Raw genomic sequence first — 18026 nt, forward strand, 5'->3', positions numbered from 1 at the left:
ACATCTTATAACCTGTATTTACTTACTGAGCTATTTTTCTTGATGAGACAAAATACGTTGCTAAGGATCCGAGCGCACATGATCAGGTCCTTCTGTTCTTGCAAGTGCATGTGGAGGTGATGTAACACGACAGGTAAGAGAATGTACCGGGAATCTGGAGGGAGAAGAAGCATTAGTTTCGCATGGAAGAGTCCCGTGCAAACCTCGTGCAAATCCTTATCTACTCTTTAATCTAATTTTAATTGCTAAATTATTAATACATGTAGTTAGAAAGGTACTAGCGCTACAAGGTTGATATCGAAAAACAGTAGTCTCTTCCCCAACCCATGATTCCTGCACTTGCGAGACCTTTGACTCTTTTATTGAAATAGGTGTTTTTTTTGTTTTTTTTGTTTTTTTACTTCCCAATACCTAAATGGCATGCTTCTCTTGCTATTTCCAGATTTTTCATCGAGATGGATCATCTACTGACTTCCTACTATGGTAGATGAGAATTTAGTTTTTTCACCCCCTTTTCTTCTCCCCAGCCTCTCAAAAGAGTTGTATACAATTTCTGGCTAAATTAACACTTTGCGTTTGCTGTTACCCTGATTTCCAACCCTTTGTCCAAGATCAGATTTTTGTTGTTGTATTTTTGTTTTTCTCTCTCTGAAAGCTTTCAGGAAATTATTCTTGGTAATTCAAAATTTCATGACTATATGACTTGCCTTGACTCTTTAAATCTATAAACCCATGTCCTTCAGTGCTGGGAACTTGCCTTGAATTATTTCTAGGATTATTTCTTTCCCACTATTTCTTCTGTCCTCTGTCTGGAACTCTGACTACATTCACGTCATGAATCTCTTCAGCTGTCTTCTACTTTTCTTGAATATTTTTTCATCTTTTGTCTAAAATTCTGGGCAATTTCCTTACTTTATCTTCCAACCCTTCTATTCAATTTTCTTATTTACACTATCATATATTTAATCTCCAAGAGTCCTTCTCATTTCCAAGTCCAGTGTTGTGGCCGTACAACCTGTGCAGTCACACAGATCCCTGTGCCCACAAAGGCCCCACGCTTGTGTGGACGAAAAATTGTTTCTCGCCATCTGCCTCTCCAAGGATGAAGTCACTAGCTACTGCAGTCACAGACCTTCAACACACCCTGAAAGGAGTTCAAGGTGGAGATCAGGAATGAAGCATTCCGTGGTCTGGGAAAAACTGGCAGAACAGGCCTTCAGATAGTTATTGTTCAGAAGATTTTATGAGCCCAATTTCTGACATCTTCTCGTATCTAGAAAAGCACTAAAATCATTCACAGAGACATCTGCTCCTCATGACTAGCAGCCACCTTCTGCCAAAACGTGTGCTTGACTACACATATCCCCCTTCACCCGCCAAAATCACATATATACTGACCTCCCCTGCTACCTTCAGAGCAGTTCCTCAGAGCTATCTGGGAGGCTGTCTCCTGGGCTATGGTCCTCATTTTGCCCCAGATAAAACTTAACTCACAGCTCTGGGGTTGTGCGTTTTTGTTTTTGTTTTTTGTTTTTCAGTCGACACTTGGTGTAACACTCTGCTGCAGCCATCATGAAATTCTTAATAATTTTCAAACAAGAGGTGTTGCATTTTCATTATGCAGCCATTCGTCTTTATTTCTCTGAATGATCTCTTTAGAGCCTCCCATTCTTGTTTCATGGATACACTATCTTCTCTCTCTGGGGAAATCAGAGACAACTTTTTGATTTTTTTTCTCCCTTAATTATCTTTGTCTTTCAAGTTCTTTTTGTTTGTTTGTTTCTTCCTTTTGGCCTCTGCCTTTCACATTAGAGGTTTTTCTCCAGTATTTGGTGATCTTTTATTGTCTATTCATCTTTTCAAGCGAGGTACTGAAATGCTAACTGGGAAAAAAAATACCTGTGTGCCTAGGTAAGCTTGTGGACTGATGAGGCTTCACCACAGGAAGGAGAGACATGCAGATGTTTCATCAGGGGACCCCCAATTTCAGAATCTGAGATGTCTGCTCTTGGGCTGGTCAGTTTCTCCAGAGAGAAATCTGCTAATCTCCTCTCTGGGGAGCATGAACCCATCATTTCCTGGGTAATGTGGAATCAAGACAGTAAGTGGCTGGTGGGGAAGTGGCTGGTAGGGGTCCCTCTGTTTAATCTGCTTACTGAGGCCCTGTTTACAGTGGGGAGCCTCACCCCCCAAATTTAGCATTGTCTGATTCTTCTGAATCCAGGCATGTTCCATTCACTTACTCTAGAGAGTAAACTTTCCATTTTTTGCTAAAATAGAGGAGGTATTGAGGTAGGGTGGAGTGGGATACTAAATATTCCTTCTAAAGATTTTTAAAATTTCTAGCACCCTTAATCTTCAGAGATACCTCATATTTTCAATTCCTGATCCTTTCTGATACCATCCTGAGTTTTCTGCAATTCTGTGGTACTAAACTAGCTTGTTTCTTGGCTCTGCCCCAACTCCATAAACCTGTCTGTGTTTCAGCCTTCTCTTGTCTGCTGTCAGACTTTGTAAAAACTGTTGATATCTCTTATGTGTTGTCATCTCCTCTCCCACTCTCCTAAACTTGTGAGATTCCATATTTTTAAAAAATTCCTTTACTAACCATAGATACAAAACCACAATTCAAAAGTTTAGCAAATCAATGCCAGCAATATATAAAATAAGTATTACTTCAGGACCAGATGAGGTTTATCTTAAAAGCAAGGTTTGTTTAACATCTAAAGCTCATATTCATATACTTTCATCAGGGAAGAAAGATAAATAGAGTTGATTTCCTCTTATGCATGGTAGTTCATTCCTAAAAAGTCACTGGGAACAGTGAAATGGCAAAAAGGGAATCATTTCTCCTAGGGGAAATATATAGGTACTTGTGCATACCTCACAGAGATTACAATCTGAAATTCTAAAATCAACTCATCAAGGTAGATTCTATTTTCTTTATTTTACAAAAGAGAAAACGAGTTTCAGAAGTGTGAAGTGACCTGCCTGAGGGAGCCCCACTAACAGGGATAAGAGTTGGGAATTAAACTGGCCCCAGAGCTGGAGCTTCCTGCCCTCTGCTGCCTCTGCCCTCTGCACATCCCCATGTGAGTGGAAATGGAAGCAGAGCATCGCCTTGCTCGACCTCAGCTGGGAATGTGCGCATCCCAGAACTCAAGTGCTCACCACTCTGTGCGTGCCCATGAATGAACATAAAAGTGCCACAGTACTGATTCGGGGGGCTACAAATAAGTTTCAGTGAGTCAAACTGCGAATAATGGACACATGTGTCAATCCTCCCTTAAATGGAAGTCTTATCTCGATCTCTAACTTGGCATTAGTATTTGAAATAGTAAGGCGATAGTAATCTAAAAATTGACTTATGCAGTATATATTTCAATCTTTTGAAAAAGTAACAGTGAATACGCTTATTGTCCTGAAGGTTTATTTTTCAACATGATGTCATGAGCACAAAATTAGTGCCTACCGGGGGCCCATAATGGGCATATTATTTACGGGATGTGTACTTACAAATGCCCCAGCCCCTGTCCTGCTCTGCTTGATTTTCTAAAAGATGTCATCTGTGCAACAATTCAAATGGATTAATTTTGGTTCACAAAAAACCATGTGTCTTATAAAGAGTTTGCATAAGTTATAATTCCACTTCACTCATTCAAGGCAAAGTGGATAATCTAAATAACTCTATACCTATTAAAGAAACTGAACTTGCTGTTAAGAGCCTGCAAGGAGAATTCTAGACTCAGGTGGCTTCTATGGACTCTATGAAGCACTTATTGGAAGAAAGCGTATCAAGTCTACACAAATCCTCCCAGAAAATAGAATAAACAGGGAATACAACTAACTCATTTTATGAGGCCAGCACTATCTATGCCGAAATTAGCCAAAGACATTACAAGACAAAACTACAGATTTGACATTTCTCATCAACATAGATGCAAAAATCCTTATAAAATTTTAACATCACACACACACTCACACACACACACACACACACACACAATGATTAAATAGGATTTATCCTGGGAATGCAAATTGATTTAACATTTGAAAGTCAATCAATCAATGTAATTCACCATACTAGCAGTAGATGTAGGAAAAATGTGCAAAATTCAGCATCCATTAATGATAAAAGCTGTCAGGAAGATAAGAATAGAAGGTAATTTTCTCAAATTGATAAAGGGCATTAATGAAATGCCTACCATTAGCTAACATAATAATAGAATGAATGCTTTCTCCTTAAGATCAAAAATAAGGCAAGGATAGCCAATTTCACCTACTCAGTTTAACAATGCACTGGATTCCTAGCCAATAAAATAAGGTATATCCATAGGTGAAAAAGTATATGACCCTGTATCTTAATGAAAATCATAAGAAATGCAAACAAAGTATTCACGGTTCGGAAAGTGCCTTCATCAGCGTTTGCCTGACTTCTCTTACTGTCTTCTTTATTTCTTTTAGGATTGAGGTTAGAAGTCCCATATTTCTTTTAACACCTGCCACCAGGCTACCAACACAAGGAGGTCTGGCCTTAGGTTCACCATCAAAACAAACCACAAAAGGCACAGGCACACTTCACTTTAAGAAAACGAACGCGGAGTATTAAAACCCAAACTTGTAAAATAATTCATTGCAGGCTTCCTTTCAACAGGAAGCGTGACCGGGGAACTTAAATACTTATTTACAAATCAATTACTTGAGAAAAAGAGCCAAGAAAAGGAAACTGAAAGCTTAAATGACAGGAGTCACTGTCTAGTGATGTTTAATTAGAAAGGAAGACAAAGCTTATCTGATATGTTCTTGCAGCCAGTGGGATTTGATTTCTAAAAATTCAATTTGCAGCCAACTGTTAAGAAAATCTCTACTGCCAAAAAAGTAAGTAAGGTAGACAAATAATTCATGTGTGGTGTGTAGATTTGCTGCTTCTCCATTAGTAGGGCAATATCAGCCAATGCACAGGATAGAATGGGTGGGTAAATGCCAAACAAGCTGACTGGTTAAAATGCTAATTCTTACCTTTAAAAGAAAATACCTGGATTTGTCAAGAAGGCTCAAAGGAAAAAGAAGGGGCTTCCCTGGTGGAGCAGTGGTTGAGAATCTGCCTGCCAATGCAGGGGACACGGGTTCGAGCCCTGGTCCAGGAAGATCCCACATGCCGCGGAGCAACTAAGCCCGTGCACCACAACTACTGAGCCTGTGCTCTAGACCCCGCGAGCCACAACTACTGAGCTCGCGTTCCTAGAGCCTGTGCTCCGCAACAAGAGAAGCCACCACAATGAGAAGCCAGCACACCACACTGAAGAGTAGCCCCGGCTCGCTGCAACTAGAGAAAGCCTGGGCGCAGCAACGAAGACCCAATGCAGCCCCTCCAAAATTAATTAATTAATTAATTAAAAAAAGAAAAAAGAAAACCCATAGTTGAACAAACACTGACTTCCTAAACATTTAACAACAGTATCCGTTATACAGGTTCTATCCTTGAAAGGGTCAAAACACTCATATTATGTATCTCATATAAAGCTCACTGTATTGCGTCTCACTTTTTGTTTTGCCTGTACACACTTGAGTGGATAAAGCCAGCTCCTGATAGCAATTTCCAGTGGGTGTGGGGCTAGGAAGGAGGAGAAGCAGCTAAAAAATGCTGATGAATTTCCTCCTTGCGGTTAATTTCGAGAAAAGTCATCATCTTTGCCTCCTCTATCAACAAAGCTTTAGACAACAACCCTGTAGTCATCGGTCCCCACAGGAGTGAGGTCTGTGAGTCCTGTGGTGGCATGCAGGGTTGCTGGCCACTCTCCACAAACTGTCCCAGTGTGGGCTGGACATCAGCAAGGACACCTAAGCAGCTGCTCTGTGGCAGCCTCAGGACGGGGAGATGGTAAACCAGGTGGGCAAGAGGTCAAGCTGTGGCACAGCTTTGCATGTAGCAGAGCTGCTGGCTGCAGGGAAGCACCAGCCGCATAGGAAACGCTGAAATCAGAGCTGGGTTAGGTCTTTGTGATCAAAGCCACCAGGAATTGAACTGCCAATGTTACAGATAGCAACAAAACCTGCAAACAAGCCCTTCAGACATTAGAGGACAGACAACATTCAGAATGGAAAGGATCACAGATGACTTAGGGGCTACATGCCATGCAGACAAAGTCAGGATCACAGAGGAAAACAAATTACAGGGCTAAGGATGATCTCTCTGTGTGATTCTTACCCACTGGATTCAATCCCCTCCCACACCCCGCACCTAAAGCAAAATCCTAAGGAATGCAAAGTATCCATCAGTGGGAAAGTGCCTTTATCTGTGTTCGCCTGTCTTCTCTTAGTGATTTCTTGATTTCTTTTGGGAGTGAGGTTAGAAGTCTCGTATTTCTTTTAATGCCTGCCACAGGGCTACCAGCACAAGGAGGTCTGGCCTTAGGTGTACTTTTTACTTTTGTCAACTGTGCTCTGCTCCTGGTCTGGGACTCCAGCACTGAACACTGTTCTGTTGTCATATTCATGCTCAACCTTAGCTCCGAAGTTGCTTTTGTAATAAGACTTTCCTTCTTTAATGCACATCATTTATTCAATAGCTATCGCTGCTCCATCCTGATCCCTAGCCATGACCCAGTACGTAGTATTCACAAAACGTTTATCAAGCAACTATTATATATCAGGCACTGTTACGGAAGCTAAGATAGAACTGTCATCAAGATAAATATGGCCCCTGCTCTCTGAGGCTTTCCTTCTGGGATGAGGGTAGGAGACAGACATTAAACAACTAAATCACCAATTCTTTAGTTATTACAGATGTGTTAGGTTATCCAAGAAGTAAAAAGCCAAAGAATGAGAGTAATAATGGGGTGGGTGAGGCAGATAGGAGATTTCTTGAGAAATGAAGAGTTCAACTGAGCCCTGAAGGGTGCATGGGGGTCAACTAGGTTCAGAAAGGAAGAGAAGAAGGTGGGTTCCAAGCAGAGTGAAGAAATATGGAGATGGGACCAGGCAGGTGGGCCGGGCCAGATCACAAGGCCTGGCGTGTGCCCTCAAAACAGAATAAAACAACTGGGATGTGAACAAAGGAACTGGGTGGGGGTGATCATCTGGTATGAGTTTCTGAAAGGGAACTCTGGCTACACAGATGGACAGGAGAAAGGAGATATGGGGAAAAAGTATAGAAACCACTGAGGCAGGTCAGAGCAGGTGACAGTTTGCGTGGAGAAGTGGGAGTTGGAGCGGGGAGAAATGGCTGGGCATGGGAGATGCTGTGGAGGCCCAAGAGCAGTGGCGGTGGTAGGTGGAGACGAAGGGCAAAGGGAGAAGAGGGCTTCAGGAACGACTCTGAGGTCTCTAGGTGGATAGTGTTGCCACACAGACTGTATTGTATTTGCTACATTACTTGCAACCTAATACCTGGAATGGGGTCTGCTCACAATAAACATTTGTTGAATGAATGAATGAGCTACACCATGAGTTCTCCTGGATCTGACAGGCAACTGAAATGGACCTGACATTTCTGTGTTCGTGTTTTAACCCAGCTTAAATGGGAAGTAAGTAGGTTGCACATCACATTACCACACTCCAGTTTGCAGCGACTCCACGTGCTGGCACTCGCCCTGGGCGCCCAGGAGAAAGCAGCTATTCCTAACACCATACTTCAACGCAAACCACGGCAGCTGCTTGTGGCACTGGAAACAAGACACACATCCCAGCTCCACTCCCCACCCCGCCCCCGGAAATCTGTGCCTATGTGATTGAGTGACAGATAAGAAATGAAAAGATAGGGGTTCACCCTTTCCCCAGAAACGTGCTTGCTCAATCAGTATTGAAGAGATCAGAAACAAGGTCAGAGAACAAAGTTGAAATTGGATGGTGAGTAGCCCAAAATATGTACATTTACCTTTAGTTTCAAACGCCACAGATAAAACTTAGGGTCGGCTACGATTTTGGTGATGCATATTTTTCATCTTAAGTTCTGTGTTCAGAGTGACGCATTACCTAAAACTCCTAATTTTATCTTTTTCTCTTCTAGGGAAAGATGTGGAAATTCTTTTCCAAAGTAGCCCCTTTCTAAGTACTTCTTTAAGAACCTGCACTTTAACATGGTTTTAACTAATATATACACCTTAAAATTTTTATGTGTACAAATCTTTAATAAAAGCCAAGAATAGAGACTGAACAACTATGAAAACTATGAAACTCTCTGCAAGTGCTTTCAGAGCTCCCTGACGGTGGAGGCCACCCAGAAAGGCCTTCGCTCCTAAGTTTTTCCACTTTGAGCAAGGGGACCTGGGGGAAAATACAGATAAGGGCAGCGAGGAGGGAGTGGATGAAGGAATTGAGACTAGAGGGGGCAAAACACTAAGGATATTTTAACAAAGGCTTTCTTGAGGTCTCAGGGGATTTTTTTCGAAAAAAAAAAAAAAAAAAAACCAAAACTATTTTTATATTGGCTAACCAACATGAAATCTACATTAAAAAAACTGAGGTCTTTACACTTCTTCCAGTGGTCCTGCATTATCATTCTACTTCCAGGGAAAAAGAGCAGCCCTGATTCATGCAACTCTGCTCATCTTTATAAGGCCCATCTACTACAGCGCAAGCTCTGGCTAATAGAAAAGCTTTAAGCAAATGGCATTTTCAAAACAGAAAGAAATTTAATCACTTGCAGTGCCAGAGAAGTCAATACTCAACTATGCTTTAACTGTAGTTCTAAGAAATAAAAGCTACCAGGCACCCGTCAACTGTAGTAATATTTCCTTCTTAAAATTGTCAAATTAATAGATAAACCATCACACATCCTTCCTTTATATTATGGCCTAAAATGGGAGGTGGAATGGGGAGGTGGAGGCATTCATTCCCAGAATAAACTGTAAAAATAGTCTAATAGTCCACTTTCCTCCCTCTCTCCTTTACTTTCATTGCAGCCTTGTATCAAATCCACAAAAGAGCTAACAGGGACCGAGGAGTTTCTGGTGAAAAGGAAAAAAAATGACTTTTGGCTGCTTTCTTAAGAAATCCCTACCCTAAGAAATCTGATTCTTTATTTTGTAGGAAAAGAAAGTAGCACCGTCATGTTTCTCATCATTACCCACTCAGCGCACTTATGCTCACCTCTATTATCTGCGCTGAGGTTTGCCTGATAAACTGCCCAATTATCCCAAAGTAGAAATGTATATGACTTTTTCTTAGCAAGCAAATAGCTCAGCAATGACTGCAGACCTCTGCTGAACAATTCAAGCGCCAAGCAATGGAGCCCAGTGCAAAGCTGATGCAAAACCACAGTCCCCCAGAGCCTGGCCTTGCTGTCTGAGAAGACTCAGCACCTGCCCTCTCGCTCGCATTGCTCAAACCATCCCTCTGTTCCCGCTCTCCACACTTCCCTGCCCCGACCTCTATACTTCAAATCTACTCTTTTTGCCATTGCTAAAGCTGTCTTCTCCAACATCATTGAGACCTTTTCCTGGTCTTCAAAAAACAGGAAGAATAGAATTGTGGGGGAAAAGGGAAAAGTCAGTTGTTCAACTTTTATGCCTTAAGTACGTCTGGATGGACCCCAGATGATTTAGACATCAAATAACAACCTGCTTGAATTTCAAATCTGAGCTAAGTCTTTCAGGTCTGGCCAGAGGCCCTAGACTCTCACCTTGAGGGTGCAGCTCAAAGGGGTTGATTCAGTCCTGCCTGGCTGTGGAATGCCTCCAGCCCTGAGGCTGCCCCTTGGCCCTTAACTCAAGATGGCTTGAACCTTCCTATCGCTTTTTTCATTCCCTTCTGTGGTGCTGACCTTGTATTCTGTATGTATTAATTTCTAATCTAAGCTCAACTAGAGGTATCCTGCAGCCATGCTGCTTCCTCTGTGTGTCTCCTCCACTTTTTTTCTCCTTGGGATTTGTGATGGTTACTTTTATATGTCAATTAGACTGTGCCATGGGAGCCCAGATGTTTGGTTAAACATTATCTTGGGTGTGTCTATGTGAGTGTTTCTGGATGAGAATAACATGTGATTTGGTAGACAAAGTAAAGCAGATTGTCCTCCCCAATGTGGGTGGGCCTCATCTAATCCGTTGAAGCCCTGAATACAAGAAAAGGTGGAGAAAGGGAGGGTTTACTCTCTCTGCCTGTCATTCAGCTAAGAAGTTCATCTTCTCCTGCTTTCAGGTTTAGACTGGAATTTATACAATCACCTCTCCTGGTTTTCAGGCCTTGGGACTCAGACTGGAACTACGCCATCAGCTTTCTTGAGTCTCCAGCTTGCCAACTGCAGACCTTGGAACTTCTCAGCCTCCATAATCACATGGGGCAATTCCTTATAATAAATCTCCTTACACACACATACACACATGCACACAAACATACACTATTGGGTCTGCTTCTCTGCAGAACCCTAATATAGGATTCTAGTACGAAGCCAACTTTCAGAACTTTCTCTCTCTCCTAGGAGCTTGTAACATCTACAGTCTTGTTCTCCAAAATGTTTTGAAATTTATTTTCTTAAAGTGTGGGCCAATTGTGCTCCACATTCCTTTCTAGCTAATATGAACCCCCAGAAAACGAGGTCACTTCCTCAGATTCTTCTCACTTCTCTATCACTAACCAGTTCATCTTTGCTGATCAGAATTCAGCTCAGAGTAGCAATTATCTTTGCCATACACAATGCTCTGAGAAATGGAACTGTCATTAAGGCAGTCAAGAATTAAGTACTTTGTCTTCAGCTGAATACACAGCCAGTTGATACCCTGTAACATACTTATCCCTACTTTATTTTGCCCTGTTCAGATTTATAATTTTAATCAGAAAAGTGTCATTTGTAACTTCCATCTGGCCAAGATGTGTGTACTCACATGACTGCAGCACTTCGTGTTCCATTTATTTTACTTTCAATAAGTAAATAAAATTCATAGACTTCTGAGTGTTTTTGACCTTCTACGCCATCACACTGCTTCTGAACTGTTTTACCCATATGTAGTAGGCAGAATAAACGGTTGCCTCCAAAGATATCTACATCTTAATTCTCAGAACCTGTGAATATGTTATGTGAAAAGAATATGTTAGATGAAAGAGATTTTGCAGAAATGATTAAATTAAGGATGTAGAGATAGGGAGATTATCCAGGTGGGTGCCATGTAAACATAGGGGTCCTTACAAGTGAAAGCAGCTAGACAGAGTCAGAGGCGGATGTGAAGACGCTACACTGCTGGCTTTAAAGATGAAGGAGGGGGCCACAAACCAAGGAATGCAGGTGGCCTCTAGAAGCTGTAAAAGGCAAGAAAACGAATTATCCTCTACACACTATACAAAGGAATGTCACTCTGTTGACACCCTGATTTTAGCCCAGTGAGAAGCATTTTGGACTTCTGCCCTACAGACACGTAACATAAGAAATTTGAGTTACATTAATCCACTAAGTTTGTGGTAGTTGTTGTAGCATCAATGGGAAACTAAGAGGCCAAAACTATATGTAAAACATGAGTCTGATTTCACCATATTTTGGTGATGCTATTCTTTTTTTTTGGTTATGCTTCCTAGGTAATATTTACCCATTCTCTGTCATTTGGTTATAGGTATTTTTGGGGAAATAAGACAAAACTGGGGCAACCAAATTCCAAACTCCCTTTAAAAACTCCTTTCCTTGTTTTAGGAAGTGTGTGTACTTTTTTTTTTTTTTTAAGTAGAGGTCAAATGTATTAGACTTAATCCCTTTACCTGTTGTTCTCTACCAGAGCCTCTCTTACTATGGTTCTCTGCATCCACACAATGCCCTTAGTTACAGTTTTATATTGTCCCTCTTCTTCTTCCAATTAGACAGAATCTGCTTATTTTTGTGAGATTTGCCATGGCCCTTGTAGGGATCACACTCTCCTCTTAACCGCCAGACAAGACCTCCTACCCAGTTCTTTGACACAGTCTACGGAGACAATGATTTGCATTGCACATCTTTGCCTCCAGTATCTCATCTTTCAACCGGACAACACAGATGTGCTCCATCTATCCCCCAAGTCCACAGTTTCTGACTTAGAATTTCAGAGTCACTAGAAATACTTTCTAGGTTTGCTAACACTATTGCTGGGTCCCATGTGATTTAAATAGAGGGTAGTTTGAGCCTTGGAAGGCTCTCAGAAATGTCTGCTGCTTTTCTCCATGAAGATGGCCTCCTTCCAGATGCTCCCTGCCATTTATACATGACGACGGTCTATTTTCCTCAGTAGTGAGTCACTAAACAGCAAGCTAATTCTGTATTCCTGGGGCACTGACAGAAGTCGACCCTTTTACTAGCATCTGCACATGCTTCTAAGTGTTCCATTGATTGGGAGCTGCTTTGCTTCCCAAAAGTTTATGCTTCCCCATAATTATCCTCCATGGCGACTGTCCCACATATCATGAGAGGCAGGTTCCCCCACCTCCCCTTCCTCCTCCACACCAGTGTCACCATCACTAAATCCCAGCACTGGCTCTGAGCCTCTCCTCCACATCACAAGCACAGACCCTCCAGGGTCCACACGTCCTTGGTCTCTTGAGTCCCTCTATCCTGGCCCCAGTAAATAATCTCATCACCTCCCACAGAGAGCTGGTATCTTTTCCTCTGGCTTGTAGCAGCTACTTTTTGTTTCTCCTAAGTTCTCATTTCTCTACCACCTCCTGAACATCAGTAATCAATAAGAAACTGAGCCCACAGACAGAACACATCTCCCAGGGGCAAATAATGAACACAATCCCCCCAAATAATTTCCTTATATTTGAAAACAGTTTTCATTACCTGTGTTGCTCTTTTGGTGTCAGATTTTAACCTAACAAAGAATTATCTGGCCAGTGAGGGAGAAATATGGTAAAAATCATCTATTCTTCTGAGAGGGGAATGAACTCTTCTCAGTTTGGTAAAAAAAAATTGAAAGTCTAGTCAAATTGGGATGCTTGGTCTGGACCTTCACCCCTTCCACTTCACACCACCTTTTCTTAACCCTGGAGGAAGCCCTAACCACTGAAGCAGAACCTCTAGGGCTCTCAGGGATACAGTTTGAAAACTACCATGAGAAACATCTTTTTTCCAGGATGAGATGTGTTTTTATGTGGAAAAATCAGAAGGTTGAACTTTCTTTCATGTTGATTGAAGCATTGTTTATTTCAGAAAAAAAAATCAGAAACATACTAACAGTCTATCAACAGGAGAAAAAATAAATTAACCATTATATATACATCTATGTCTATATCTATATCTATATCTATATATCTACTCAGTGGAATACTATACAAGAGTAAAGAAGAACTACAGCTATATCTAGTAGCATGGATAAATATAAAAGTATAATATTAGTCAAAAAGAAGCACTCTACTTAATGACATTCAACATAATGTCATCATATAAAGACTAAAAGATGAAAAAATTTTCAAGAGGTTAAAAAAATATGTTTTTATAGCTACAGAATAAAGGCATAGAAAATAGAAATGGAATCTCTGATAGTGGAAACTTCTATGAAGGAAGCGAATATATACAAGAGGGCCTGACTATTTCTATAATGACAAATCTCTTAAAAGACCTAGAGCGAATATCTGATATTGCTGAGATTTGTTAATGATTTACTCATATTATGCTCTATTCTTGTTTGTATGTTTAAAATGTTTTACGATAAAATAATGTAAAAAAAGGTTTATTAAATATATTTTAAACACCATTTCAAAAATACTGTACTATACACACATATCTGCATTTATGTGAAAACATAATTCTCAGAAGAATTTCTAAAAGTTTTTGATTCAGTGATAATGACAGAAACTTCTTAAACTTTAAAATGAGACTGGTATTTTATTATTTTTTTCAGAAAAAACAGAAGAAAACAAGAGGCAATGGGATTTAATAATAGATATTATGACAAAATCAATTTAGTAATTAGTCACTTGCTATTAGGATAAAATAAAAAATGACAATACACTGAAACTTTCACCCAGTTTCAGAACACAAATTGACGGAAAACTTTTAAGGACAAAAGAGACAAATAAACAAAGATCATAGCAGGTCCCTGTACGCATCTCTGAAAGAAAAATGTTAAATTTTGTTGAATGTTAAAAAAAAATCTATAGCAAGGAAAAAAGCATGCCCTACACTACAACTTGCTATGATTAGAATTAATAACTTAATCATTAGAGTTTTCATTCTTTCTAGAAATAAAGTTTGAAGAGCCATACTTTTGTATCTGACTATTTAATAAACTTATTCTACCATCCAAATAAACAATGCTTTTGAGAAAGTAGTTTTTAGTTTCCTTTTTTAATTGCTTCTGCTGACCTATAACAACAAAATGTAAATAATGGCTTTCTAGAGACACTGTTTCATCCAAGAGACCCAGCACCTTACCTGGGTTGGTATACAGCTGGCTTTCCACGGTTTTTCCGATGCACTGAAGTTTAACAGCTTGCAGGGCGTCATCCACGTGCATGATGGTCGGCAGACTGCCCAGGGTGTCCTGTACCAAGTTGGCCACTTCTCGGACATCAAAGAGCTTCAACAGCTCCGAGTATACAGCTGGGAAGGAGCTCAGAAACACAGCCTTGAAGAAATGAAATTTAAATCAATTCCCAGATATGCCCTGAGAAATCAGCTATAAAATGTCAGTGAGTTTAAGATCGTGACAAATATTTTTGAATGGGAGAAAAATGAATGTAAAATGTTTCTGGTACTGAAACTAAAAAGACTAAAAAGGTTAAAAGGAAAAATTCAGAAAAAAAAAAAAGTGTACCAAAATAGAGCAATTTTTCAAAATATGCAAAGGTACAACATAGTAAAAACTGGGAAATTCTGTAAAACTACTGACATTAGCAAGATGATGGACAAAATGCCCAGAGAATCAGCAGAATGCAGCATGATCAAATGGAAAGAATGCTCAACTAAGACCTGGATTGTAATTATTTATGTTTCATTCTTTTTGGAGAAGCTTTCTGAAGTGCTCATTTAAATCTCATTTACTTTTAAGAAGCCAAACACATTAATTCTCTAAAGCACTCAATTTATGATTAAAGAAAAAAACATAGGACATCAGAAGGCATCAGAAGACCTATATTATATGTAGGACTAGTTTGGCTTCTAATAAACTCTGTGACCTTGGACAAATCTTTTTAACCCCATAGGTTTCAGTTTCATCACCTGTAAAACAACAAGATCATTAGAACAACCCCTTAGGTTTCTTCAAGATATACTGAAAACCCAGAACTCTGTGTATTCTTTATATAAATAAAGAAACCTGATAATTATATTTTAAGGGGAAAAAAAAAGATGCTAACATCAAACCCTGAGAGGCATACTTTAAAAACTGGGCTAGGAGAGGACCTTCCAGATGGCAGAGGTAAGACAAGGAGACCACTTTCCTCCCCACAAACACATGAAAAATACATTTACATGTGGAACAACTCCTAAAGAACACCTACTGAATGCTGGCAGAAGATCTCAGGCTTCCCAAAAGGAAAGAAACTCCCCACATACCTGGCTGTGTGGCTGACAGGGTCTTAGTGCTCCAGCTGGGTGTCAGGCCTGAGCCTCTGAGGTGGAAGAGCCGAGTTCAGGATATTGGACCACCAGAGATCTCCCAGCCCCACATAATATCAATCGGCAAAAGCTCTCCCAGAGATGTCTGTCTCAATGCTAAGATCTAGCTCCACTCAACGACCAGCAAGCTCCAGTGCTGGACACCCCATGCCAAACAATTAGCAAGACAGGAATGCAACCCCACCCATTAGCAGAGAGGCTGCCTAAAATCATAATAAGTTCACAGACACCCCAAAACATATCACCGAACGCGGTCCTGCCCACCAGAAAGACAAGACCCAGCCTCATCCACCAGAACACAGGCACCAGTCCCTTCCACCAGGAAGCCTACACAACCCACTGAACCAACCTTACCCACTGAGGGCAGACACCAAAAACAACAGGAACTATGAACCTGCAGCCTGCGAAAAGGAGACCCCAAACACAGTAAGTTAAGCAAAATGAGAAGACAGAGAAACACACAGCAGATGAAGGAGCAAGGTAAAAACCCACCAGACCAAACAAATGAAGAGGAAATAGGCAGTCTACCTGAAAAACAATTCAGAGTAATGATAGTAAAGATGATCCAGAATCTTGGAAATAGAATGGAGAAAATAAAAGAAACGTTTAACAAGGACTTAGAAGAACTAAACAGCAAACAAACAATGATAAATGACAAAATAAATGAAATTAAAAATTCTCTAGAAGGAATCAATAGCAGAAAAACTGAGGCATAAGAACGAATAAGTGACCTGGAAGATTAAATAGTGGGAATAACTACCATAGAGCAGAATAAAGAAAAAAGAATGAAAAGAATTGAGGACAGTCTCAGAGACCTCTGGGACAACATTAAACGCACCAACATTCGAATTATAGGGGTCCCAGAAGAAGAAGAGAAAAAGAAAGGGACTGAGAAAATATTTGAAGAGATTATAGTTGAAAACTTCCCTAATATGGGAAAGGAAATAGTCAATCAAGTCCAGGAAGTGCAGAGAGTCCCATACAGGATAAATCCAAAGAGAAACGCACCAAGACACATATTAATCAAACTATCAAAAATTAAATACAAAGAAAAAATACTGAAAGCAGCAAGGGAAAAACAACAAATAACATACAAGGGTATCCCCATAAGGTTAACAGCTGATCTTTCAGCAGAAACTCTGCACGCCAGAAGGGAGTGGCAGGGCATATTTAAAGTGATGAAAGGGAAAAACCTACAACCAAGATTACTCTACCCAGCAAGGATCTCATTCAGATTCGACAGAGAAATTAAAATCATTACAGACAAGCGAAAGCTAAGAGAATTCAGCACCACCAAACCAGCTTTACAACAAATGTTAAAGGAACTTCTCTAGGCAGGAAATACAAGAGAAGGAGAAGACCTATAATAACAAACCCAAAACAATTACAAAAATGGTAATAGGAACATACAAATCGATAATTACATTAAATGTAAATGGATTAAATGCTCCAACCAAAAGACATCTACTGGCTGAATGGATACAAAAACAAGACCCGTACATATGCTGTCTACAAGAGACCCACTTCAGTCCTAGGGACACATACAGACTGAAAGTGAGGGGATGGAAAAAGATATTCCGTGTAAATGGAAATCAAAAGAAAGCTGGAGAGCAATTCTCATATAGGACAAAATAGACTTTAAAATAGAATCAGTCCAAGAAGAAGATATAACAATTGTAAATATTTACGTACCCAACATAGAAGCACCACAATACATAAGGTAAATGCTAACAGTCATAAAAGGGGAAATCGAAAGTAACACAATAATAGTACGGGACTTTAACACCCCACTTCCACCAATGGATAGATCAACCAAAATGAAAATAAAGAAGGAAACACAAGCTTTAAATGATACATTAAACAAGACGGACTTAATTGATATATATAGGACATTCCATCCAAAAACAACAGAATACACTTTCTTCTCAAGCGTTCATGGAACATTCTCCAGGATAGATCATGTCTTGGGTCACAAATCAAGCCTTGGTAAATTTAAGAAAATTGAAATCATATCAAGTATATTTTCTGACCACAATGCTGTGAGACTAGATAGCAATTACAGGAAAAAAGACTGTAAAGGATACAAACACATGCAGGCTAAACAATACACTACTAAATAACCAAGAGATCACTGAAGAAATCAAAGAGGAAATTTAAAAATACATAGAAACAAATGACAATGAAAACACGACAGCCCAAAACATATGGGATGCAGCAAAAGCAGTTCTAAGAGGGAAGTTTATAGTAATACAATCCTACCTCAAGAAACATCTCAAATAAACAACCTAACCTTACACCTAAAGCAATTAGAGAAAGAAGAACAAAAAAACCCAAAGTTAGCAGAAGGAAAGACATCATAAAGATGAGATCAGAAATAAATGGAAAAGAAATGAAGGAAACGATAGCAAATATCAATAAAATTAAAGCTGGTTCTTTGAGAAGATAAACAAAATTGCTAAACCATTAGTCAGACTCATGAAGAAAAAAGGGAGAAGACTCAAATCAACAGAATTAG

General features: G+C 39.9%; 1 protein-coding gene across 1 annotated transcript in view; it reads right to left on the bottom strand.

The window, feature by feature from the left end:
• The window catches only part of DOCK4 (dedicator of cytokinesis 4), a 475175-nt gene that overhangs the window by 107044 nt on the left and 350105 nt on the right, over positions 1-18026 (bottom strand). The window contains exons 23-24 of the mRNA XM_061197939.1: positions 14327-14519; positions 27-154 (exon numbers count right to left, since the gene is read on the bottom strand). Coding sequence (XP_061053922.1) covers positions 27-154; positions 14327-14519 — 321 coding nt within the window. The remainder of the gene's footprint in view (positions 1-26; positions 155-14326; positions 14520-18026) is intronic.

Source organism: Eubalaena glacialis, chromosome 8 (assembly GCF_028564815.1).
Source record: "Eubalaena glacialis isolate mEubGla1 chromosome 8, mEubGla1.1.hap2.+ XY, whole genome shotgun sequence".
Lineage (NCBI taxonomy): Eukaryota > Metazoa > Chordata > Mammalia > Artiodactyla > Balaenidae > Eubalaena > Eubalaena glacialis.